The 26,243-nt window shown below is 41.6% G+C and overlaps 1 protein-coding gene across 1 annotated transcript in view; it reads left to right on the top strand.

Annotated features, from left to right (window-relative positions):
• Nucleotides 1–26,243, top strand: part of ptprn2 (protein tyrosine phosphatase receptor type N2) — a 124,418-nt gene that overhangs the window by 73,407 nt on the left and 24,768 nt on the right. The window contains exons 11-12 of the mRNA XM_069696283.1: nucleotides 212–276; nucleotides 23,748–23,963. Coding sequence (XP_069552384.1) covers nucleotides 212–276; nucleotides 23,748–23,963 — 281 coding nt within the window. The remainder of the gene's footprint in view (nucleotides 1–211; nucleotides 277–23,747; nucleotides 23,964–26,243) is intronic.

Raw genomic sequence — 26,243 nt, 5'->3', positions numbered from 1 at the left:
CTGTCTTACCCCGGATTGTTTTTTCTCTCATCTTGACGAAGACTTTCTGTGTGTGTAGGCTGGACATTTTCTATGACCAGTTTGACATCTGACTCACATCCATTGCATCATTCTCAGTTTCACTGTGCTGCCTCAGGAAGTGAAAAATCTGCTACTTTGTCATCCACTGCTCATATTCAACACCTCCTCTGCTTTTTGTCTCCCCGTGCAGTCCAACAGAAGCAGCAGCTGGAGAAAGAGACGGGCCTGAAGATAGTGGAGGCCGGAGTTAGTGATGTAAGTAAAATTTGCTACAAATATCTGTTATCCAGTTCTGTGTGTTTTAAAAAAAAAAAAAAAAAAAAAAGAGCGAGAGTGGGTGTGCTGGTGATTGTGTGCGTCTCTTGTGTTTGGACTCATGAAACAGGGATAACTCTGCGATTTCAACTATTCTTGGCATCCGTATCACACCTGCAGCTTGAGTTGTGCAGCCAAACACTAATCTTTTGCAGCAATGAATTCCAAACATACATCCTTTCAAGTGTGCTGCTGTGATTGCTGCCCCCCTCTTTCATTTCCTTTTGGTCTCTAAGAGCTGTTGTCACCATGACAAATAAAAAAACAACAAGACAAAAGCCTAATGCATTTTGTGAAACTTAAAGTGTGAGTGTTGATCACTGCCTCCCAGCCACAATAGCCAGATTATCTTGAGTGCTGTCACTTTGTCGGGAGCCGTGATGCTCCTCTGACATACTCATCGGAAAAAATTAAAAGGAGAGCAGAAGCACTCTCTGGATGATCCAGATGAAAGGAGAGTAAATGTGTATTTATTCAACACTAATAAATATTCATATGTATCAGAGGTAAGGATCTAATCAAGCTTCCATTGATGCGTCATAGCCCTCCATGCTTGCCTGGTAAATGAGTTTCTCTATGGAAATTAGACAGACAGCCTTAGACCCCAGAGTTGCCCTGATCATGAGGCATGCTGGGAGCTAAGTGGATGTGGCCTGTGCATTGCAGGACAGTTGCCAATGGCAACAACCGTCACACACTGTATAGACAAGATCATTTTCCCGCGTTGGTACCGACTGTGCTGTCTCCCATTTGGTGTCACTGCCTTTCTTTGCCCATCTGCCTAACACTTATATCTTTTTTAGCACCACATTTTCTCTCATCTTATTCCACATTATGTCTTTATCATGCTCCTCTAAATTATGTCTGATTCATTTTTTTTTTTTTTTTTTTCCCTTCTCTGTGACTTTTGTCCTGTTCTTTGTCCGCCTCTCCTCGCCTCCTTTTCATTCTTTTATTCCCACTCAGACTGATTCCTGCGCTTAGCCGGTACTGGTACAGGGCTCTGTTTGTCATATTGGGCCTATTTGTAGATAATTAGCTGCAATAATAGTCTCTCTGCAGGAGCCGGGGTGAGGGAGGGATGGATGGAAAGAGGGAGGGAGGAAAGGAAGAATCTGTCTTCCACCTCATGAGGAGAAAATCTGCACCAGACTGTGTTTGTCAAAATGCGTGTTAAGGAAGCGCGGCATTTACTGTGCTACAAAAAAAGTGAGTTGGCAAAGTATGAATCCTAAAAAAACTCACTCAGAGGGTGTTTTATTAGCAAGATTTCTGGTGTGGATGTGATGATCTCACCAGTTTGTATCCAGGGAGTGGAGAGTTGAGGGTAAGTTGGGGGAAATAGTAGCTTTTGACAGGAGAGCCTGTGGAGTGGGCTCTTCAAATACATTAGTTTTAAAAGGTGTTAAACCAAAAGCCTGCTTTCAGTAAATTTGCACTAAATTGACCAGAGTCATGAGTGAATGTATACTAGAGGTTGCAGAGAGGCTCTTCTTCAGTCTGATTATTAGAAACAGAAATGTACTGGGTAAAATTGCTCCGTGAATCCATAAGAGGTTGGAAATTAAGCTGTGCTCTGTATTCTCTCCCTCAGCCTGTATAAAACCAACACAGTGGTCGGTATCATTAAGTCTTATCACTGACAACACCCCCCCCTCCTCCGTTTTTATTTAAGAGGTGACAAATGACAAAACAGCTTAGGAAGATGTCCAGATAGAGCGAACGTCAATAGCGGTAGATGCGGACGAGGATAAGCAAATGTCAAAGTGGGGGGAAGGAGACATCAATCAATAGGCCGAGCAATATCTACTCCATTATAGATCGCCGAGAAGTCGGCTCACCGAGGAGGGAGAGAAAAAACGGCAGAAAAATGATTACTTTGGTTTTTCTTACATAATGTAATGTATGTGTGGGGACATCAGCAATGCATTTTCTGAGTATCTTTCTTATTAACAGCTGTTTCCCAAGAGAGAGCTGCACTCTTGTGGAAACCCAGCAGGCAAATAGAGGTCTCCTCACAGCAATTCATGAGTCTATAAATGTGTGAAAAACTGGGAGGAAGAAAAGAAGTGAAGTGGAAAGAAATTCACGCTTCATGCGGTCTAGCACTGACTGGCCCCGCTGTCTATATTCATACCGCGCTGAAACCATACACAGAGAACACATCCATGTTATTATCAGACACTTAGTAGCCTAAGTGTAGAAAATAAACCCTGGCAGATCACAGCACACATTATGGCCTCTCCAACATCGTCGTTCCTAAAAGGCACAAAGCTCTGTGACCGTCCAACCCCCCCACCCCCCACCCCCGCCTCCTCGTGTCCTCCCCTTCCTCTGTGCAGGAGGGGGGTCGGTGAGTCACACCCCGAGCTGGAGGGAGCGACCAGGCACCGGGAAAAAAGGTTGCTTTCGCTGACAGCCATAGACACAGCATGACTGGTACCAGGAGAGGTGAGGGAATAAAAGATAGTTTGTGAAAGGGCGGAGCATGTCAGTCAGATGTTTTTTGTTAGAAAAATACCAAATATTTTACAGTCCTTATAGTGTATTTGAGGCCAAAGAACAAATTGAAACTCGTCGCTTCCGGTGTCAAAAAAATGTAGTGAAAGACCATTAAATATTACTTGACATTCGTAAGGTGCTATTTTATCTTTAAGAATATTTTCTGAACTTAAATATTAGGGTCTGATTTGTGACGGCTAAGATGACAAGCATCCACACAGAATGAAGCTGAGATAATAGCACAGGAGCCATCAACATTTTCTTAATCCGAGTTAAATGCTCCCAATATACCTGTTCAATTAGAAATTGCTCCAGTTACAATCCGTGCTTATGAAATGTAAAACATTTGAATATAGTTTTCCCAGTTTTCTTCTTTTACAAATAAAACACACAAAGGGGTGCCTCCTCACATGCAGCGGACCTGCCTGCCTGAGATGGCCCCCATGTGATTAAGTTGGTAGTTTTAATTGAGATTCATTGACATTTTGACAGCGGTCTCATGTTCACGATAACTCCGGCAAACTGCTTATGTGAAGAGGCACTCATTAAGCACAGAATTCCCCGAGCTGCATGTCAGCTGATTATCCAACCACTAAATGTAAATCATATATGACAGGACGGGGAGTTTCTGCACTGTGCATGTGCACGTTGTTGTACAGAAAATGTGTGAAGTATTTGTGTTGCTGCAGTGTTTGTTCTTAATGCATACCACAAGTGGTATTTATAGGGCTTAAGATAGCTTATTTCCTGTTTTCTGCATGCTCATGAGACATCTGCTTTGTTGTACCCACGTTTTTACATAGTTTTCCAGTTTATTTCTATTCTAGAAGTCGATGCAGGTGAAATCAGCATGAGGTCGCACTCCTGTCATGTCAATCTAGAAGAACAATCTGAGAATGCCACCGTCATTATGATGGCCTGAAAGCTCATGTTATATTTCTAATCAAATGACCGAGTGCAGAGGCACAGAGGCAAAACTCATTTCAGAGAAAGGTCACATGTAATGATGACCCCTCACAATGGATTTGAAGGCTTTCATTCCAATATCCTGTGCCGTAATTAATGCCACGCAAAAAATGTTCTGACAGACTTCCTTGTAAAAAATACTTAATGGTTTTTCAAATGGTCTCAATTTGCACGACTGAATGTGTCATTTCAAGTTCAAATTCAGGCCAGCCTGCAACATGCTTTTCACTGAATACAAAGAATGCTTCTTCTTTTTTTCTGAACAACTTATTATCTTTGTACAAACATCTACATGATGAGTTTTCTCATATGTTTAAAACCTGAAACCTAAAAAGCAATGGCGCTTCTTTATGTCACTTAGTGCTGTTTTGTGGAAATATTTTAATAAAATGTTATTTACAGTGAAAAATCACCATGCAATATGAACCCAATACACTTTACAAACCCCCAAAAAACAACCACATTTAAAATGTCAGTGTCAAGGAAACATTAAAACAAAAAAGTGTACAACTATGGGACTGACGGTAGCTAAGCACGTCATAATCACAGTGAATAGAATAATAGACCAACAGTTACAATGCAGTAGCAAAGAAAACCCTTGGAGAGAACAGCGTGGGGATGGTTCAGGGTCTCTTTAACCTGCTGTAATTAGGAACTTTATCAAAAAGGAAAGTTTTAGTGAGTCTTGGAAATAGAGAGCGTGCTGGGCGCCCGAATCCAAACCCGAAGCCTGATCAATAAATGGCCCAGCCTCCCGTACAAAACGTATTTATTTATTTGCAATACCAGCATGTTTCTAGGGATGGCAATGTCAGTCTGTCAATGTGTCGGTCCACCACTTTGACCCAGACTGAAATATTCCAAAATATACAGGATAGATGGATCAGTGCAAAATTTTTTTACAGAAAAACTTTGTTTCAGGGATCCCATGGTTTTTCCCACCATGAAATCACACCAAATACCCGCAAAACTTGTCCCAATCCCATCAGCCTCAGATGTACAGATGCTATGTAGCAACCGTTAGCACGCCAGCACACTAAACTAAGATGGTGAACATGGTAAACATTGTACCATCAACCTGTTAGCATTATCACTGCACGCATGTTAGCCTGCTGAAGTTAGCAGTTAGCTCAGCCTACAAATGACAGTTCATATAATGTACCTTTTGACTATCTGTCCTTATCAATGTGTCCGTTTTATGTCAAGATACGATACAGTGGAAACTTCAGTCGTCGTAAAGGCACTCAGTGGGATCCAATAACTTTTGGTTGTGAGATGATCACTTTAAGATTTGCATTTTGTTTTTGTGGTTTTTCACATGAATATTTATTTCTATATTTGTTTTTATATTATGCGTCTGGTTATCAGGCACTATCAGTGCATTTTGCTTTCCTTTAATCTAACAAAGCCAGAATGTTGTAGTGTAATCCACTCAACAACAAATAGGCAACCACCAGCAATTCCTCCGAGCAAATGGGACAAATAATTTCAGACTTCAAAGGAAAACTACGCTGACCATTTCCTACCAGAGAGAAGAGACACGAGGGCGGAAATAAATAAATAACTGCAACAAGAGTTTTACAAATTGATCCTGCAACGGCGTGGGTATACTGTATGCTTAACTTCAAAACATATTTTCAAGGTTTTTGGTTTTTCAAGCTGGAAGAATCACGAGATGAGAAAAATATATTTTTATGTTAATTTCAGGATCTTTTATTCTCATTTAAGCGTGAATGTAGCTCCTCAGAGGAAATGAGAGTGGCTCGGTCGCACGCTCTGCCCATCTTTGTGTTGTACAGTGCGTACGTGAGCGGACCGTCCGTGTGTATTTGCATCAGCCAATCAATTCCACATTGGCCCTCAATTGCCTTTTCCACGTTGACAACCTATCCAATCTCCTTCAGACACCGTATTAAACCCAAACAATAAAAAAAATTGCCGCCTATAAAAATTTCAACAGTGCAGTAAGGCCAATCTGGCTGTTTTAAAAGTGGCTAAAATGCCATTACTGTGGCAGATCTGGATGTGAAATGTCATATTGGAGCAGCCCCACTGTGCCTGCAGCCCCGAGTAACACTGCCTCTTTGGAGACTCCAGCTGCCTCCCACTGATGAAAGCCCGTCCAGCAGCTCCGTTTCTCAGCAACCTTTTACCATCACCTGACCTTTGGACTGCAGAAATGCCTTTGATACTATGCCATGCAGTTTGGTATTTGCCTCTCTCTATATCGTGACGTGTGCTCTCCCTCGGGTAAGGGTAGGCTTGTCTGTTTTTAATGAGTGTCAGAATGTAAAGTGTTTACTCTCCTGCCTTTTGCTTCTTTTATGTACCGCTGGCTTTGTTAAAGAAAGGTACGGTAACTGTTTATAGTTGACAGTGGTATTTTTTTTACTCGGCTTGTTGAAGGGCAAATCTTCCACCTTTTGGTGAGGCATTAAATAAAAATTTTAAAAAAATTCTGGTGTACTCATCGCTTTCTGAAAGGAAAAAGGTCAAGGCCAGAGTGGTCTTTGGTGTATTATAGAGGTTTAGATGGGATCAAAGCAGAAACACACTGATGATAATTGGTGCACATTTCTAAATACTTCAGTCAGTGGTTTCTTATGTGGAAATTAAACCAGCTATCATTTTTCTTCATTAACTGATTGTTAAGATTGTTCATCTTTAACGAAAGCCGTTTTAATTTTGCACAGGTCAAGGTTGTGTTAAAACTTTTTTTTATATAAATTCATTTTACTCTCATGAGATAGAAGAAGACAGAGTATTTGGCATTTTAAAAGTTTAAAAATTTCCAAAATGATGCTGCAAAATCATTTCTTGTTGTTTGACCACTTGATTAATTGACTGAACACTGTAGCTCTGGTGTTAGCATAGCTTATTAGCAACTACAGGTGAGAGTTTTTACAGTTAAGACAACAATTGTGTCCTGCCTTTCAAAATAAAACATGTCCTGTTGTGTAGCTGCTTTGCGTTTTGGGCTGTTGAGGGTAATACTGAGGAGGAATATTAAAAAATCTGCCTCCTCTACTGCGGATTTCTTTCTTTATGTTTGTTAAATGTCAGAAGGAGAAGGTGTGTTTATAGAGAGAAAAGAAACAGAGGCCCTTGAGATTTGACATGCTGACACAAAGCTGATGTTTACTGTTGAAGTTTTAGACTGTTGAAAATAAACCTGTTTCATCATTCTGTGCTGCAGTCTTATAATAATATCCAGTGTTGCCATATTTAACAATACGTAGCTCTATTACAGCCTCGCACCTGCCAAACGGCCTGAAAAGTAGTAATCATTTTGTATGAATGGTTTTTTTTTTTTTTTTTTTTTTTTTTTGTCCATTGAACGTACATGAAATTCTTTTAAATGATGATTGTTTGAAAACATCAGAAGGGAAAGATGATTATTGGTGAAAGCAACGCAATCATACCTCGGTAGCCAACATCTAGAGGGCAAACATGCCACCTGGGTAACAGCATGGAAAACATATCAGTCATTGTGTTGTTTTGCCTTGTGGGAAGAAAATAAGTCCCTCATTTACAAAGCCCCTTTTCATTTGTGAAAGCCACTCAAACAGCACAAAAAGTAGCCCAAAGACTCACCTGCGCTGCTTGAACTATTTATATCCAGCCAGTCATATCAATAGAAGCTATACTGATGATGTCATACCACCATCTACAGCTGGACAGTTTTCTACAGAACAGAGCCGCTGGGTGTGCGTAAGAACATAAATTAAAGATCATAAATGAACCACAACGTGCAGGTTACAGTGCTAGTAGATGTTTGTTACTAATGTTAAAGGTACTCACAGTTGTTGTTTCTTTGCCTACAAGCCTATATAATATTCATGTACAGTATTTGTGTGATTGAATAGGCATACTAAGTGTTAATTAGCATTTCCCCAAGAGGGCTCTGAAGCTATTGTTGGTGACTTTTGACTATTTCCAACCAAAGGTTTTTTTGGGGGGTGTAATGAGACCTCTGGGACTGCCACAGATGTAACAAAACTTTCATGACTCCAACACTTCAAGCAGACTTAATAGCTCCATTGACATCCTTGTGGGTGCAGGTTGACCTGCTTGGCAATATTTTAAGAAGAAATAATGACTGCTCCCAACGCTGCTTCCTCTCCGCCTTCACCAGTATATTCCCTGTATGGTGACCATGGAGCTCAACTACCCTCCTGGACCTTGCTGTAGGGAAGCCTTATTGCTGATGCCAGTACAGCCCATTCCTCTCCAGGCTGTCTCTGGAGCCAACTACGGCTTTAAAAACAATTCAATGTGGAAAATAAAGCTTGTAAAAGGGTAGAAGTACTAAATATGAACTTGTTAGGTACTGTACATAGAATGCTGACAAACTGAGGCTAAATCAGGCAAAACATTAGCATCCTTAGCAACCATACGACCCATGTTGAAGTAATATAACAATTGCACTGAAGCTCAAAGCTAGTCTGTCCCACTATTCAGTAAGTATGATAAAATAAAATAAAAATTAGAGATTAGAAACTTAACTCTGTCTCACTGCTTAGATTATGTACTTGGACTGACAAGATCGAGGTTAGATTCATGTTTTTCTAAGCGTGTGTTTGTTGGATTTTCCCTTTTAAAGAACAGTCCCTCGGATTTAGCCAGAATTTTAATTTCTAAATCATTGGGAAACTGTGATCTGCAGGTATGGCTTCTTCCACCACGAGCACGTTCTGCACTTTAATTGTAAACAATATCACTCGATGGAGATTTGTCGACAGGTGTCTGGCAGCAGCAGCAGCAGCAGCAGTGGGGTTGAGGGCCGGATGCCTGGGAGAGGCTGAGCATACAGTGGGGGGGCGGAGAGGGGAGGGCCCGCGGTGTCCACAGCTGGATAGCATGGCAGAGGTTTTAAATGTCAGCGTTGAAGGGGGATGCGGCTGCCATTTGGCCCTGACAAGCTGCATGCCAAGGGACTGGCAGCGGGATGCAGGGGCAGGGTGCTCCCGGTTCCCGGCCTCAGAGTTCTCACCTTCTGCCATTTATCATGCGGTTACTTGCCTAGCGCATCTGGCACCTCAGCAGCGACAGTCGCACGGAAAAGCCCTTGCTGCAGGCTAACCGGTGGCCCATGGTAATCTATTCAACGTCACAGTGATATTAGGGCAGCGATATTTGGTTGACAACATTACATATAGGGCATCTTATAGTTTAGTCGTCAGAAAAGCAGTTTTTGAAGAAAGGTTCTTCAGCAGGACTAAACGTAGTCTGAATGAAGTTATTTTAAATGAGTGTGATACCCATTTAACAATACAGTCATTTGTTTATCCTGATGTATGAATTAGTCACAACTGTCTTTTTAGCAAACACCACACTTTGAGTTTGTGTTAGCTGTGAAGCAGTCGATTAATTATTGCTCAATGAGCGCACAATACGGAAACCACTTTGCTCTCAGTAAATTAAATGTAATCAACTGTCATATCATCTTTTATTGACTTTAATTGACTGTAATTGTGAATCCTGCTCTAACTGCTGGTTACTTTCTGCATGGCAAGGTCAACTAAATTGCTTGATGAGCTGTTATGGTCTTTTCATATGATGACCTTGACTTCGGAGGGTGTATGAGTATCTTTCATCTGTGGTGATAAAGCATGAAATGAAACTCGACCACTCTGCAACCAAGTAGCTTTGCAACATCTACTGGTCCCTAGTTAAAAGTACCATGTTTTAATGGCCTGGCAATATTTCGACATGACATCAATTAAAGTAGGAAATAAAATAAGTAATTTGTTTCCAGCCATTTTTCAGATCCCGTTATACAGTATCGATGTGTTCACATTAAAGAGCTGTAAAGACATTACAATGTGTAAAACTGTTTACAAATGCAATCTAGGGTAATATGCATTAATATACTAGTTTTACTTCTATGAAATCTATGGATCTCCAGATGTACAACTCTTCGTGAGCAAAGGAAAAACAGCCTCGTTTTAAACTTTTATTTAGGTATTCCAATGGTTTGGAAAGATTTATTTATATCTCATTACTCCTTCAGTTTTTTTCAGAAAAATTCAGAATAATAATTTGGACACGGTTTTATTTAACTATGAAGAAATTTTGCAGATATTCAAGCTACACTATGGTTTTTTTCTGTAGCAGATGTGTACTTGCTATTGAATTTTGGCTCATAAATCTTAATCTTGACAGCATCCAATAACTGAGTCTAATTAGGTCTTTTAGCCTCAAACTGAAGACATTTCTTTAATGTGTTTGCTGTAATATACGATATCTTTCATCTTAATATGTGATGCAATCATTGCGAATACGGCACACGTGTGAAGGTAAAAAGCTGCGGCAAAGATCAGACGCGGAAAGAGTTGTGTGAACTGAAGACGCAACGTGCTGTGATGAGACTTACGTCACAATCGTGTTCATGTATACATTGGTTGTCAACATGCCTATTTACCTTCACAAACAAGACAATCAAATGCACAGATGTAGCTAACACCCGGCGTTGTGCACGTGGATACCTGAACAAAAACAGGATTATCAGATCATGAACAGTGGCTTCCACGCAAAGTACGTATCACATAATTTATGAACAAAACCGGAGCACAGTTAGATGCTTAAAAATATACAGTATGTCAAACAGTAATTAGGCAGCTAATGTTGTGTATTCTCATAATTGATATCTACAGTTTAATTTAAAACTGCGTAATTTGTGTACTTTTTTTGTGAAAATATCAACAAGTAAATGAGAAAACTAAACGTCTCCCACTTTGAGGCTAATCTGTATAATTCTTTAGAAGAAGAATCCATTTTTCACAGCTTCATTAACATAAAGAACTAGAGGAAGGAATTACATTTCATTGTTGGAAGCAACAAAAGGGAGAGAGATCTTTGCAAGCCAGGTCCTCGAACACATGCAATCACATGTCTGTCACTGTTCCTTACATTATTCTCTTTGAAGAAGGAGGAAAAAAAAAAAAGACATCATCACAGCTTCGCTAAAAGCCAAACAGTGTAATTATGTTTGTGGGTGAAAATAGGCCAGATTGATTATATGCATTTACAATAATGAGCCGTCTATGTATTATTGCGTTACAGAGCCATCAAAATCTTGACATAAATCATAATTAATTCTGCTTTCAGAATTTCTGATCACCAGTACTTTGTATTGTTGTCAGAGGTTGTGGTGCGAAGCAGTGGGAGTTGTGAGCTCCAAACAGGCGGCTGATCCCGTACTACAGCTGTGGCAGCAGTCTCATTAGGGATTCGCAGAGGTTTCTTTTGCCGAGCGGTGCTGCTCGGTTTGGCTCGAGGGCAGACTCTTATAAAGCTGCTGGAGCTGTGAGACAGACAGACAGACAGACAGTGAGACACGCAGGGAGGCTGCAGTGCTGGGCAGGCGGTGTCAGCTCTGTTTGTGCAGAGGATTGTTTTTGCAGCGCGAGGCCCCTGACTCTCCCCCAGCTGATTGGTGTGGCTTCATTAGGATGGGCCGCGGCTCCTCCGATTAGCAGTAATTAAAGAGAGAAATCAGAGCGCTTGCCTCCAGTCCAGACACAACCAGTGCCTGTCAAGTGTGATCGCCGTGGAACAGATCTGGCGTTGCTGGCCGCCTGCCACTCCACAATGCTCCCCCCTACCCCCCCTCCATCCCTATAGTAAGAGGAGAGAGTCTGGAGGAGAAGTATGGGCTGTTGCCTTCTGTGCCAAGTAACCCCCAAAGTAACCCCCGGGGTTACACAGGCACACACGCCTCTCCCCGCGGGCGCACGCTGGGCCAGCGTTGTCATGGTGATAACGGGGGAAAAATGTTTAATGAAGACACTGATGAGAATTTATGAGGCTGTGGCTGTGTGCATTTACAGGGATACGACCCTTAGCCCATCACGCACTGCCTCCTGTGGTTCTACATCTATATCTTCACTTATACAAGTTGTAGCTGATCATCGGGGCGTATGCTCAGGCAGGTGGGCCCAATATGCAGCGAGTCCACCAGCACGGTGCAGCTGGAGACACGTGGGGTTGGTTGGCCAATAAACATAACCCCATGTGATCAGAAATGTATATTGTTTTTATTCAATTTAAACTAGAAGAATAATTATCTACTAATGTCTTGAGGCACTCTCGTAGTGGTAATTTAAACAGAAATTGTATTACGGAGGCTGAACACTACAAACAAAATATTATTTAATGTTTTCAGAAAGGCAAAATGGCAGAAATGTGGTCATAAAAAAGCGATGAGTGCCACATTGTGCGCAGGCTGGGTGGCCAAACTCGTTCTCCACCCGCCAATACGCCCTACACTGCGACTGACCAATGGCAGCGCGGCTGGGTTTTCACTTTGGGATGCTTGTTCTGGTTTTCTTCTTGCTTTGTTTGCTCTGTCTGTGCTTTATCAGGCATGGATGCCATTAAACAAACAGGCCCAGGATCTCATTGAGTGTACTGGCATGACACCACATTCAGCAGCGGTTCAACAGCGCTTGAGAAGATGCCAGATTTGATTCATTTGGAGTGCACTGGTGATCTTAGTGTGAACACTTGTTTAACTCTGGCTGGAGTGCCGTCCTATACACAGTCAAAAAGTACCAAATATATTTTCATCTGTTTCATCGAATTAGCAATATTCTCTATCATATAAAAGCATGTAAAAATAATGAAGCCTTTAAAACTGAATTCGTAATCATGCAGGTGTCACTTTACAGACTGTGGTTATATAATCATCAACAATTTTTTTTTTTAATTTTGTAGCTAAATCAACTCAAGCTAATTGCTACAGACTTAACGGGTATTACGAAAATCGTAAAAGTGTGCAGGATTTAGGCTGAAATGTAATGATATTAATGATGTTTTCATTAGTCTAAAATGTGTTTTTGTTCCCCTAAAAAGAGCCTTTTATACCCACATAGGGAGCGGGTCCTCTTCCTGGGAGCCCGCCATGTTGCACTGCCATGTTTCTATAGTAGCCCGGAACAGACAAAACAAACACTGGCTCTAGAGAGGACCTTTTGCAGTTGTATGTTACGTTAAGCCGCCACAGGATCTCCTACATGCTTGGAAAGAAAGGGATCGATGGGAGGGCTGTTCAGTTGGGTGCAATCTGCCATCTCACAGCTAGATGCCACTAAATCCTGCACACTGCTCCTTTAAGATATATTTGGTGTGCTTGAACTGTATATGGGGAAAAAGCACTTACCCACCTTTAAAGACCTGGATTCAGCTCCCGACAGCTGTGCTTGCAGCTTTGCCCCGTTGGCCATTTATTCATTGATAGGAAGCAGGAGAGGATTCATTTCTTCCTCGTAGCAGTAGTGACTCCTACTGGTGGGTGTGTCCATACTGTCTCCTTTTGCTGTTTATAAGTATGTTTTTACCACTTGCTGTGCATGGACTCACACATTAGGCTACCATAATGTGCTTGGGTTAGGTTTGGAAAACTTAATTCTAAAAAAAAAAAAAAAATTACCTATTTATCTACCTCATCGTAGATTGTTGGTGAATTTGAACTCTTTGCGCAATAGAATTCAGCACCACTGTACTATGGTCAAGCAGCTATAGTGTTTGGTGCTTTTAGATGGTATGTGGACTCAGGTGTGCAGAGAACACATCCTATTGAACCTATGAAATCACTGTGTGCTCTCCTCTGAACACTTCTCTTTGTCCCTCTACTGTCAGTCTGAGTATCAGAGTCTCCCAGCCCACTAAGTCTCTTGTGACAGGGGTTTCAATTATGAATGCTACCTTTGACTACCTCTGTTATTCCGCAGCAGCCCACATATCCCTGCCTGCCACCACTCATGTGTGACTTGATGTATTGTCTCACTGTTTTCCCCCCTTTCAAAATTAATTGCAGTTTTATCTCTCTCCAAGATAAAAAAAAAAAAAAAAAAAAAAGACCGCTGAGAACACAATAGTCTAAAAGTAGTGTGGATTCTATTCAAACAAAACAATAAAAACCTAGCTGTTTGCCTTGCTGTTTTTGACTGCAGCCATGTTGGATGAGATTTTTTTTTTAGTGGTGGCTCTTTTATCTTTTCACACAATAGAGTGAAGTATTACCTTCAATTACTTTTCCTGATTGGGTTCTGTTTTAGCAAACTGGGATGACACTCTGGACCTGGCCATTTTATTTGGTGTCTAATGACTTTTCACCTACAGTATCATAATATCCCTCATCAAAACCTCATTACATCTCAGAAATAATTCTTGTCATCGTGATTAATGAAAATATGAGTATAATTTAGTGCGTCTCAGACCACAGTGCAAACACTTCACCGATACTGAGCTGATTTTAGTTTTTAGGCATGAGGCACCATTTGGTGACTGTTTAATACATTTTTGTCTGCATTTTAGCAAACATGAACATGATTCTTGTCAGACATATTCCTATTGTCAACACAGCTGCAGGTAGAAAGGATCATTACTGCCATCTGAAACCAGTGGGGAATTAAAGCTGCACCAAATTAAGAAAAAACAATGTTTAAGTAAGCTTTGTCTTGTCTGGAATTAACTAAACATTGAAAGAGAAGACCAGATCTTAAATTTAAAGCTGTACTTCAGTTTAAGAGACCATTCATGCAGATTTTTAACCAATCATAGCTTAGCAACCGCAGTGGCAGGTCTGTTAAAGTGGTGTAGTAATACTCTACCCTTGGAGTTTGGAGGGTGGCCTTTGAAAAACCGAGAACACAAAGCAAAAGTTTTAAGGATTGATTAAATCTGTTTAAATGTACACTTCAGTCATTAGCATGTTGAGCTAACTATCTGATTACCTGCATTACCTAATAGACTATTATTTTGTGGGTTTAGAGGTCATTTATGGCTGGGTCCTCCTCTGTTTTATTGCCTATTTTCCCCACCGTTTGGAAATTGGTACTAGATGTTTAGGATAATGCTACCATAATGTCTGCAACAAATTGTTTAGTCCTTATCCCAAAAGCCTTTTATCTTATTAAGTTAAAGGGATAATACTTGGACAAACCAGCTGTTCACTGAAATACAAGAGTGAAGCTGTCTCTTTACTTCGATAGGTAATCAACAGTCTTTTAGCATGATCTCATGTATGTAGCTATAAAGATTTTAGATCAGATCCCTTTTGCAGAGTTCTGGTTTTAAAATGACCATGAAAAAGTCAACAGGAGGCTGTTTTCAACCAATAATGGAACTTAGGTTAGCGTAATTAGCCTAACTGAGGCTATCTTACTAACGTTAGGTTTGTATAATTAGCTGATAAATTATGCTTGTCACTGTTTACATTTAAGCAGCAAAATCGACAGTCGCTGGCTTGTACCGACAAGCTGCTTCTGTCTACATGTGTCTAAAATCAAGGAACTTTTTTTCCCCCCCAAAGATTACTGACTGTCTTGCACAGTTACCCTACCAGTTGACTTGAATGCTAAGCACTTAGCGCCATCAGGTCCAGATTTTCTGTAATTTTGACTCACTTTTTGCTTGAGTTAAAGTACTATGCAAAGTTTTTAAGCACAATAGAGTTTTAGATTCTGAACCGTCACACAGTACCATCAGGGAGGCGTCTGATTGGTCCCTAATTCACTCTGCAACATGACAATGAGCCAGAACATAAAGCCAGCGTCAGAAAGGAACTATCTTCAGCCACAAGAAGAAAAATGAGTCCTGCTGCAAATGGTGGGGTCCCACAGAGACCCGATCTCAACATCATGGAGTCGGTCCTGAAGTACGAGAGCAGACAAAAGACACTGAGACAGAAGAACTCTGGCAAGTTCTCCAAAATGCTTTGAACAACTACCTTTAAAACAGGGCACAAGTAGGAGAACTGGCGCTGTTTTAAAGGCAAATACTGATTGGATTTATTAATTATTTCTGTTTACTGTACTTCGCAAATTAACCGATAAATTAAAAACTATTTCTGGAATTATTTTCTAAAGCATCCTCACTTTTCTCGTAAAACTTTTGCACAGCCTGCAATACACACTGCGTGTAAACAACTGAAATATGAATCACTTTGTTGTCATCATCATAGATTACAGCAACGTTTTCTATAATTTTACAGATATGGTGTGATTTCATACTCCAGGCTATGACGCCACAACACTGTTTGTGTTTGAAGTGCACAGTGTCGTGCGTGTGTGTGGGTTTGCCTCTGCTTTAAATATAGTCAGGATGACAGGCATAGCATTTACCTTGATGTTTACTGCTTTGAACCGCTTGGCATGGGCCAAAGCCTGGGCTGGGATTCACATAAGAAAGAGGCCTATTTCAACAAGCTCATCTGGGGAAAATACCAGAATGACATGGCTGACACACACACAGGCTTTGAATGGTTCCTCTCTCAGCAAGCGATGAGCATGAGACACAACAATTCAAATGTTTCAAGTAAAACCCAGAAATGGGACCTTTATGTCTCTTTGAACATCATCCATTAGGAAACATGGTGTTTCCCTCGCTCTCTCTCTCACACACACACACACACACACACACACACACACACACACACACACACACACACACACACACACACACACACACACACACACACAATTCACCTCACTGTCAAGTTTCTGCACCTTAAGTGATTTTTAACAGGAGTTTACACATGAGAGTAAAGTGTCACCTTTTATATTTTATCTACATATAAGTGCTATTTTTATGTCAAACTGCAGTGTAGCAACTAACAATACACTAAGATGACATCGCCCTGAATCCAAAAAGACAGACTTTCAAGTCAAACTTTGTCTGCACATTACTGCCTCTGCCTTTATGAGCGCTTTGTGAAATTCTAAATGTTAAACGATGAGCATGCAAGTCAAACGTTTAACAAAGACGACGAGTAAAAACCCAGACGAGGGCAGATATTTTCTTCACACGAACACATACATCTTGTAAAATCACTTCGGCAATAACAATAACAGCTGGTGGATCTGAAAAAAAAAAAAAAAAAAAAGGAACACCCCGATGTATTTTGTTTTGCATAGATTTCTCTGCGCTATGGTTCGAAACTAATCCTCCAACACCTTCCCAAATTGAGCCGCAGCAACAGCCTTGCTCAGATATTATTATGAATAATTTATTGCACCCCATTTCAAAGAGCCTAGCAGAATCCCAACTATTTTCGGAGTAACTATCACACGTTAGTTAAGTCTGCAGGTACACAGTGCAGCTGTTGGTTTCTTGTGCAGCACTGTAAATGACATCAGCCTCTCACTGATATCATTGTGGTGTGATTGGTATATATGTGCTGCCTCTGTGTCCTCTGCAGTCTGCCTTTCTCTTCTGTTTGCTAGAATACTTCAATCTCTGACTTTTAGTGTGTCCAGGGGAGGGTTGCCTGTAATGCACTTGCAGGTATACACACTGAATATGAATTGTTGATGTGTATTTTGCAGGAAAGATCGGCTAACAGCTGCACATGTGTCTATTCAGATTGCACACGCAGGGGCGGGCACTTAAAACTCTGCAGCCTGTAGGTTCAAGCTAATATCTAAGCAAATTATTGTCTCCTCATACCCTTTTTCTGAACTTGCACAGAGGCATCAGTGGATGTCTCAGGTAGTGCACTTAATCCTGACATTTCTTTAACATTCCTCATCCCCCTCTCCCAGTGACACGGTGAAGTGCTGCATACTTCTCTCTGCCATTGTTTAAACACGCCCGGTGCCCTCACATCTTTTTTTTTTATTGGAAATGTGAAATGTGCCACGGAGGCAAACAGCGGAGCAGCGACAGGAGAGGAGGGACAGATAAGCCTGGCAGGACTCACGACGACTGGTCGAACATGTGTTGCCCCCGAGGAAGCACTTTTACCGGAGGAGCACACAGACAATGACAGCCTCAGCGAATATCGCCAGTGACCATAGGAGTGACTTCAGTGTGCTCCTGAATTTTGACTGCTTGTAGGTTTTTGTGAGAATGAATCGATGCACGTCAGACCTCCCTGGTGTGATAACCATTAGCGCTGGTCTCACTGGGGGATGTGACATGAGTTGTGAAATTGTACTGTGCGGCGCGCTGCACATGAAATGTGTGAAAATGTGTCCATTTACGCAGAGTTCAAGTAAAGGAAAACAACAGGTGCCAAAGTCAGGTTTTCCTTCAAAGAAGACGCACAGAGACGCGCCGACATTTTCCCTTCCTTTACAGCATCCACAGGGGAACACGGTAGTTTGGATGACTGTGGATTTAGATAGGGCTGACAGGTGGGTGACTACGGTATCTCATATGAAGAAGAGTGAACAAGGCTCTCTTCCAGTCCACCAGAGAACAGGATAGATATGATTGTATGGTTGACTTAATGTAGGGACTGATTTTCTAGGGATTAACTTCAAGGGCCACTATGTATTTCTTACCAGTAATAAAAAAAAACACTCACTGGTAGTCATGATAAAAGTCTCCCGCCATGCATTACTTCTGCAGCAGTCCTACATTAGTGCAACGGTGAGCACTGCAGAAACAATTTGGTCTTGCACTTGAACTGAATAAGAAAACTGCAAGATTGGCTCTCTGGCCAGACCGTTTGTGTGCCCTCTGGCAGGCGGAGAGAAAACCGAATCTGGATTCTGAATAATTTCTCATATATGAGGATGCAAGCGTGCAGAAAGCATGACGTGAAACGTGTCAGTCATAAGGAAGGAAAAACGGCATTTAAAGGCACAAAGAAAGAAAAATGCACTTTTCTTCTTTTTTTTTTTTTTTTTCAGCTACAAGGTTTGAGTAGCTGGACTGTTTAAGAGATTTGGAGACGCTATAAAAATTGTTGAGTCAGTTGAGTGCACTCTGCTTGGGATTTGGTCCCTGCGGGCCGCCTGGCTGGCTCTGTTTTTTGAAGGTGGGGTGGCGTCCGATGCGGCCACGGACCCAGGCTGGACAGCAAGCTCGTTTTTGTTCTCCCCTTCACATTGCCAACTCCAGCTGTCACACTGAGGGACAATAGAGAAGAGGAGGGGGTGCTCTCTGAATGGAAAAAATAAACTGGAGAGCCCCCCCGCCCCCCCCTCACACAGCCCCCCCCTCCCCACGACTCGTCATCTGCATTTGACAGGACCCCCGTTCTCCTCTCTTCACCGCCCCTTTTCTTTTGCTTTCTCCTTTTCTCTCCTTGTGCTCTCCATAATCCCCCTTTCTCTCTCTCTCCCTGCTAAGTGCAGCTGTTGCTCTCCATTGGATCATTTTTTTTTTTCAGACTGATTGCTAATTAGGATGGCATTTTATTAGTGAGTTTCATCTTTAAAACTTGTTAAACTTGCAATTTTCCACCCCCTTTTTTCTCTTTATTCTGGCAGATCTAAGAAGGGAGCAGAGAAAAGACTTAGCCAATTATACACAATTTACTTGAGGCTGAGCATTTTTCAGAACGCTCCCAATTTCCAATGCAGCATTCATATAGTTTACAACTACTGTACTGTGTGGTAGTCTCTTATAGCGCTCACTTCAGCTTTGAATGCAAAAGCCTACTTTGAAGAATAGACTGCCCCATCTCCCTTATTCTGCTCACATAACTGAATCCCTGGGAGAGGGAGCAGAGGAAAAGGAGAGCCTGAGAAAACAGCAATTCACACACCAAACACAGAGACCCCTAGTAGCTCAACAAATGAGTGACTAGCCCTATGTCCATTCATATCGCCCCTCGGCCCGCAAGCCTATTAGCCAGGCATCGCTCCTTGAACATTCACTGTCGACAACATGTGGAGGCATCACTATAGCAACCAGTGGATATGACATGTGCAATGGACGGGGACTCCTGAGCTGCTGAATATAAGGAGGGGCTCAGCCTTAACTAAATGATCGCAAAAAACCCAACCCCACCACCTCCCCATCTCTTTTCATTGGCACAGAGGCGCTGAAAGGACTCAGTAGTGGGGCTTCTGCACATTCTTCCGAGGCTCGGAAAATCAGGCGGGCATATCCCACATTCTTCTCCCTTTTCTTATTCTCTCCGACTCTCCCTTTTTTTTTTTTTTTTTTTTTTTTTTTTTTCTTTTTCTTCATCTACGTGTTGAAGCCGCGCTCTTTTGTTGGCGCTGGGGGACGCATGGGACCCTCGCAGGGGAACTTTTGGAGAAGCGGACTGAGTGGGCGGCCGGGACTCACAAACGCTTCTTGGAGCTGCGGCGGGCGTCAGTGGTTATCCGTGCTCTCTGGAATACAAGACACAGCATCCTCCGTTTACCGCGAAATGCGCGCTCTGCCCCGCGACACGGATTTGGGTAATTATCTACCGGCTTGCAACGTGTGTCCGTACTGTTTTGTGCCGTAGTCAGTGTGGCAAGTTTTAATTCGTCAAATGCGTAAAAAGGCATCAGAAAGGATCGGCCTTCAAAACTTGTGAACAATCGTGGCCTGACGTTGAAAGCTGTTTTTTAATTTTTGTTTGTTTGTTTCTGAATGAAAAAGCGAGTTGCTGAATATCTTAGGAGCTCTGCAGGTTTCATGGTCTGATTTTATTTAGTCCTTTCTGTGCAATAGTTTGATGGAGATCGAATCTCCAAAAAGCTGATGGGATAAAATATGATCGAGCATCGGAGTGCGGTAAATATAAATGTGAGCTAATCGAACAATTCCCGGTAAAACTGGGTCTGGAGTCCGGTGCTTTACTGTGAGCACATCTGGCTGCAGGGGACAAAGTTTGTCCTCTTTGGTGCCCGGCAGCAGCTCCAACTCTAAAACCTTAGGAGATGAAAGCTGCTAATCCGCTCTGTGATTGCATACATTATTCTATTTTAATCGTGTGATTAAATTTAAAAAAAATATAAAATATTGTTTAACCTCTATTCTATTCTTTTCTGGGTTGTTGTTGTTGTTGTTTTTTTCGAAAAAAAAATCTAGTTTTTAGGACTGACTGAACAAACATTATAATTTAATGGGTAGTTGCCCATATTACGTTTCTTTAATTATTAATTTTTCATAATTGATAATTATTTTGAAGAGGGTTTTTTTTTTTAAGTTTGTAAATATGTCCCAAAAAATAGGCCTATTGCATTTGCAAAATTTGTACAACTTCATAGAGCACTTAGGTTTGCCAGAAAAATGCAGGGAAATTTACCAGCAGAGCTAAATTGTGTGATCTTCTTTTGTTAATTGCAGATTCTAACTCGGATTTTATTTCATGAAGACTGCATTTAATGTAGCTGTTTTTATACCTTCCAAATATGTAATAGTAGCTGCAACTTTGGAAAAAAAAAAAAAAAAAAAAAGCATTGATTTAAAATTGTTGAGGTTTGGGTGTTGTGTGTTTGTGAGGATTTTCCTCTTGCACTTCTTAAAGGTTTTGTGATTTTGAGTGAATGGAATAGGCATCCGCCCTGACAACACCTCTCTGCCTGACCTTCCCCGTTATAATTTGAATAATCTAGAGCACCGAAATCCATCTGCCCCTTGTCTCTTCTCAGATTGGCTAATTCACCAGACAGGGGCAATATGAATAGAAGAGAGAGGCAGAAGGAGAAAGTCTGTTGGAGGCAGAGCAACCAGTTTGGATGTTACACACATGAGACATGAATAGTAGGATTGAGTCAATAAAATGATTTTTTTTTTTTTTTTTTTTTTTTTAAACTTGGAAAAAAACATTTCTACAGAGGAAAAAAAAATCTCATACTTTATTCCTTCATAGTTCATCAAGGATCACCTTTAAATTTTTTTTAATCATTTTTAAGTTCTAGTTTAAGAAAATGTCTCATTCATTGAAGTTTTAATTTTAATTTGTTGACATTTATTCATTTAAAACCTGTATTCAGTTAGTTATTCATTTAGTTAAACATAAATTCTTGAAATACATCAATCAAATAAGACTCCATTTATGGTAAAATGTAAAAAAAAAAATTATTGCAAAAATAGATAAATAAATGAAAATTGAAAAAAAAAGCTCAGGGACAAAACACTTGAGGCCCATGAAGATAATTCTTCCTCTCACACCTCCTCTCCTCCCTGTTCCTCCTGTTTTTCTTTCTTTCTGTCTCCTTTCAACACGATTACCGCCTTCAACCGCTTTTTTATGATTGCATTGCATTTCAAGCCTGCTTGCCTCCACAGAGGAAATGCTTTTTATTCATTCTGAGGTGTTTACCTGAATACTTTTTAAGAGTAGCCACAGATTGTAAAGGGCCATGTCATTAATGAACTTGAAACTATGTGTTGTTGTTTTTTTTTTTTAATGAAAATAAAGAAAGGATTGGGTCCTTCGGTGCTTGAAATAGGTCGAGGCAGATTGCAACCAATATGCACTTTGGTTTCGTTTGGAGTCTTGCTGGGTCTATGGTGCTAAATATGTAGAATACTAAGAGAGATTTTCAGCTTCTACGTATTCTTTTTTTTTGTTTTGTTTTTTTGTACCATGTGATTATAGCAGATGCTGCTCAAGAAGACAAGTACCCAGCAAATAAAAATTGTGCTCCTTTTCCAAATGTTGCTGCTGCCTATATATTCATTTGATCACTGAGCAGCACAGATGAGTCACTGGATGGAGGCCATTTCTCCCCTCCGTGTACGAGCCTCTTCAAACCTCTCAGTTGTTGTCTAACCTCTTAATGCTTGATTGGAGCTACATGCTCGAGCCACTGCAATTGCAATCAGCAGCAACTGACTTCAGGCCCAACACAGTAATCGTAAAGACCCGGGCAGCCACACAACCGCTAAAACATTGGCTATTACGAGCCACAAGGTCAAACCACATTGTTACTGGTCCGAGGTGAAGTGTCTTGTTTTGAAAATGGTATAACAAGATGTAGCCATCCTTCAGCCGGCCCATTAGACCCCTCAGGCTAAATGTCAGAGCTCTGCCACCCCCCCTCCCCCCCGGTGTAGATTTGATTCCCTCCACCCATCAATCTTTCAATATTGCATGCCGACAATTAGGAGCCTGCTGATGTATTTGTGCACTGTTATTGATATTGCCCTTTTGCAGATGTATAGCTATTGGCATGTGGGCAGCTGGTAAAATTAGATCAGAATCGGTGGAGAACTGGCTTTTAGAGAAACCTCATGTTTTTATGTCAATCGTGGAGGACAGCGAGGGTGATTTATGTGAAGTAAATTGTAATATGCGAATTGTATCCCTCTGTTTGTGAGACCTAAAAGTAAAAACCACCTCTACAGGATGCCTATATTTAATGCAATCAGCAAAGAACATCGTATTAATAGCTACATTTTAGGTATCTTTAATTACCCCTCCCAAGTAATGCTCCCAATTTTCACTGTTATGCTTTCAAAATATGATGTATCAGTGAGACCTACAGGGAATTTATCATTGCAGTAAATGGCCACAAGTGGACCAATTATCAACGCGAAGGCCGGTTCTTTAACCCACACTGATAAGAATCTCTTCGACGATATTACAGGACATTAAAAGCAGGTCTGCTGCAGCGAGACAAATATAACTTCCTGTTTGCATTAACATGCAGTGTGGGTGTGAATATGTGAAAAGGCTTTTGATGTGGTGCATGTATGAAGGTCCGGTCTGGGCCGCCTGTGTCTCCCCCATGTCCTGGTAGCCATTAGCTGTGCAGCTTGGGCCAGGGCCTAATCCAGCCAAAACTCAGGACCAGAGGAGCTAATTAAGCTCAAGCTTTTAGTATCCCAACCTCCTGTAGCTGCACAGTGCCAGCCCGCCCCATGCCAGCACTAAATGGGGTTGTAAATATCTATAGTGGGACTCAGTGTGGAGACAGCACCGGACAGGGGCTGGTAATGGGGGTTGACTGAGCCTGAATGCATATTATAAGGCCGGTGTCAGTGCTGTCTAACGAGTGGGGCCGGTTAGACAGTGATGGTGGGTGGAAGGAAAGAGTGGGAGCGAAAGTGGAGGTAGGTGAGGAAGCACTAGCACTGTCGTGTCCGTATGTTTTTCACTGGAAAATCAACACAAGCCTTCAGGTGAAAATTGATGCAGTCTTGATGTGGCGGTTTGCTGTAAATCCAAAATGACTACATCAATCTGGAAGAAGACAGAGTGGCATCCTTTACCGCTCTGACAGTGTGTTCTCTCTATGTTTGTGTGCGTCCTCCAGAGGGGCAGCCTGACCCAGATCCCCGTGGTGAAGGAGACCAGGGTGGAGTCGGGCCAGTTCCTGCTGCTCTCCGTCCTCTGCATGCTCTTCATCCTGGTGGCGCTTTCAGTGTCCGCCACTTTTTTCTGCGTACGCCAGCGCTCACACCTGCGCATGAAGGAGAAGCTTGCCAGCCTGGGGACTGACACCAGCACTGATGCCACCGCAACCTATCAGGTTAGACCAGCCTCCTCGCTATGAGCCAATCAGGGGGCGGGACACTTAGCCTGCTCTCTGCCATTGGAGAAAAACACACTCTGTTCGGATACGGTCGATTATCCAATTGGTTTGTGAAAGTGTGTTTGTTCATGTGTGTATATGTTTGAAGGATTATCTTACACTTGCTCTTGATGTTTTTTTTTTTTTTTAGCTGCAGTGATTTTTTTTTTGGGGGGGGTAAAATTAATTGTGCAGAGCAATAGTTTTGTGTACATTTACATAAATCTTAAGCTTTTAAATTCTTGAATTTTTTTACTTTTCGCGCCAGTAGATATTTGCAGCATCCAATTATTTGATGCTTACCCTTTCAGGAGAAGTGTGTGTGTGTGTGTGTGTGTGTGTGTGTGTGTGTGTGTGTGTGTGTGTGTGTGTGTGTGTGTGTGTGTGTGTGTGTGTGTGTGTGTGTGTGTGTGTGTGTATACACCTGTGTGTGAGACAGGGAGCAGGCCGCCACTGTGACCTATTCCCTCTGTTCCTCCAGGGCAACGGGCAGCCTGAGCTGTATTGATTTTCAGCGCTGGGGCTCAGCTGTGCCCAGCGTGGCACTCAGAACACATTTATCTGCATGTCGCGTTAACATTTTCAATATTTAATCAGGTTTTCACAGGGCTGCTCTGAGAGGCTGGAGGTGTTACAACGATGGCCACAGAGAAGATATCATATAGAAATAAAACGGAAAATAAGCTCAAATATACATTTAAATGTTTAATTATCTCCTTCTGACATACACACATGTCCATTACCATTTGCATTGTTTAAATATGATAAATACCAGTTTCATTATGTCGTGCTCCAGTGCAAATTTGAGATTATATACGGCACCTGTTCTTACTCAATACGTTATGAGGATTGGGCTAACTCCTCTGTCGACATTCATGTGGGTGTGTCCGCCATGCTCGACAGAGAGAGTTGTGTGGGGAGAGTCTTATTGTTAGATTTCAGCACAGACTGTAGACTTTGTCTCCTCTTGGCATGTTTTCATTCTTATTATCACTCTGAAAGACGGGGGTAACATGGAAGCTGTAATCCCTCGACCTGTGCTCCTCGCTGGGCTCCGTGTGTCTCTCCTCTGGCCCTCTCCGGCTCTAACTGCATCCCCCTGCCTTCTTCTGGGACCATTTCTGAGCTGCGCTACAGCACAGCGCTTTGCAGAGATGTTGAGAAGTAGGATGACTTATGAGGTGGACCTGGATAGTGCCCCGAGGCCGAGGCCCAGGGCACCACTTCATGGCTCTAATCATTAAAGTCTGACGGCGGAAAGGCTGATCCAAGACCAGGGCTTAGAGGGGCCTGTGCTCCAGGGGGAAATATCACTATGATTCATCATGAGATAGCCTGTGCTTTCACAAGGTGTTTTCTCTCGCCTGCCTTGGCCTCCCTGTTATTAATTGAGTATGGAGATGAATTCTGCCTCCCAAAATCAAACATGATTGCGATTACGTATGATGAATTTAACATGGAAATATCAAGTGAGACCACAACATATGGAGGGAAGCAGACACAATGTGTAAGACTGCACAAATCTAACAATAGTTTTGTTTTTTGTTTTTTTCACTTTTCCATTATTTTTTGATTTTGTATACTTGATAATGCCTTGTCCTCAAATTTCTTATGTCCTGTCCCTGCACTGAGGCATGATGGGAGAAAAGCTGAGTCATGAGCAGAAGTGTAATCTTCCTGGCAGTTGGAGATATCAATCAAAACAGGAAATTATACTTTGCAGTTGTGTCTATCTTTTCAAAAGAGGTCCTTCTTTTAAAATAATGCAGGTTTCCCTTCATAGGTTTTGACTTTACAGTATGAATTTGTGCTGATTTTGTGTAGGATTTTCATGTGAGGTTCTTTTTTTTTTTTTTCCCATCAGCTAAAAGATCTGTTGTTAAACAATGAAGACAGTCATTGTGTGGCAGCAAGGTGTGACATACTGAATTTATTCTGTAAGTCGTGTAGGGTTCCTCAACCATGTACATATATTTGACATAATTAGTATAAGCTCCATAATCCACGAGGATAAGCCATTAATCTACAGACAAGTGAGGACAGATCAAGTCAGCCGAGATACAGGATTTTACAAGGTGCATTTACAGAATTCAGCCCCTAACAGCGAGGATAAGCACATGGAATACATAAAACTATTGTTATGATGCATGAAAGGAAGATAAACACATTAAACCTTGCAAGGAGTCTGGTGTGAGAGGGGAAAGAAAAAATACAGATTTCTTGATTATCCACTTCTTC

The sequence above is a fragment of the Brachyistius frenatus genome, unplaced genomic scaffold, assembly GCF_029030835.1.
Source record: "Brachyistius frenatus isolate BFR_SWC_R1_liver_20210118 unplaced genomic scaffold, ASM2903083v1 Contig_21, whole genome shotgun sequence".
Lineage (NCBI taxonomy): Eukaryota > Metazoa > Chordata > Actinopteri > Embiotocidae > Brachyistius > Brachyistius frenatus.
The sequence above is the reverse complement of the archived record's forward strand: the minus strand, read 5'-3'. Positions and strand labels throughout refer to the sequence as shown.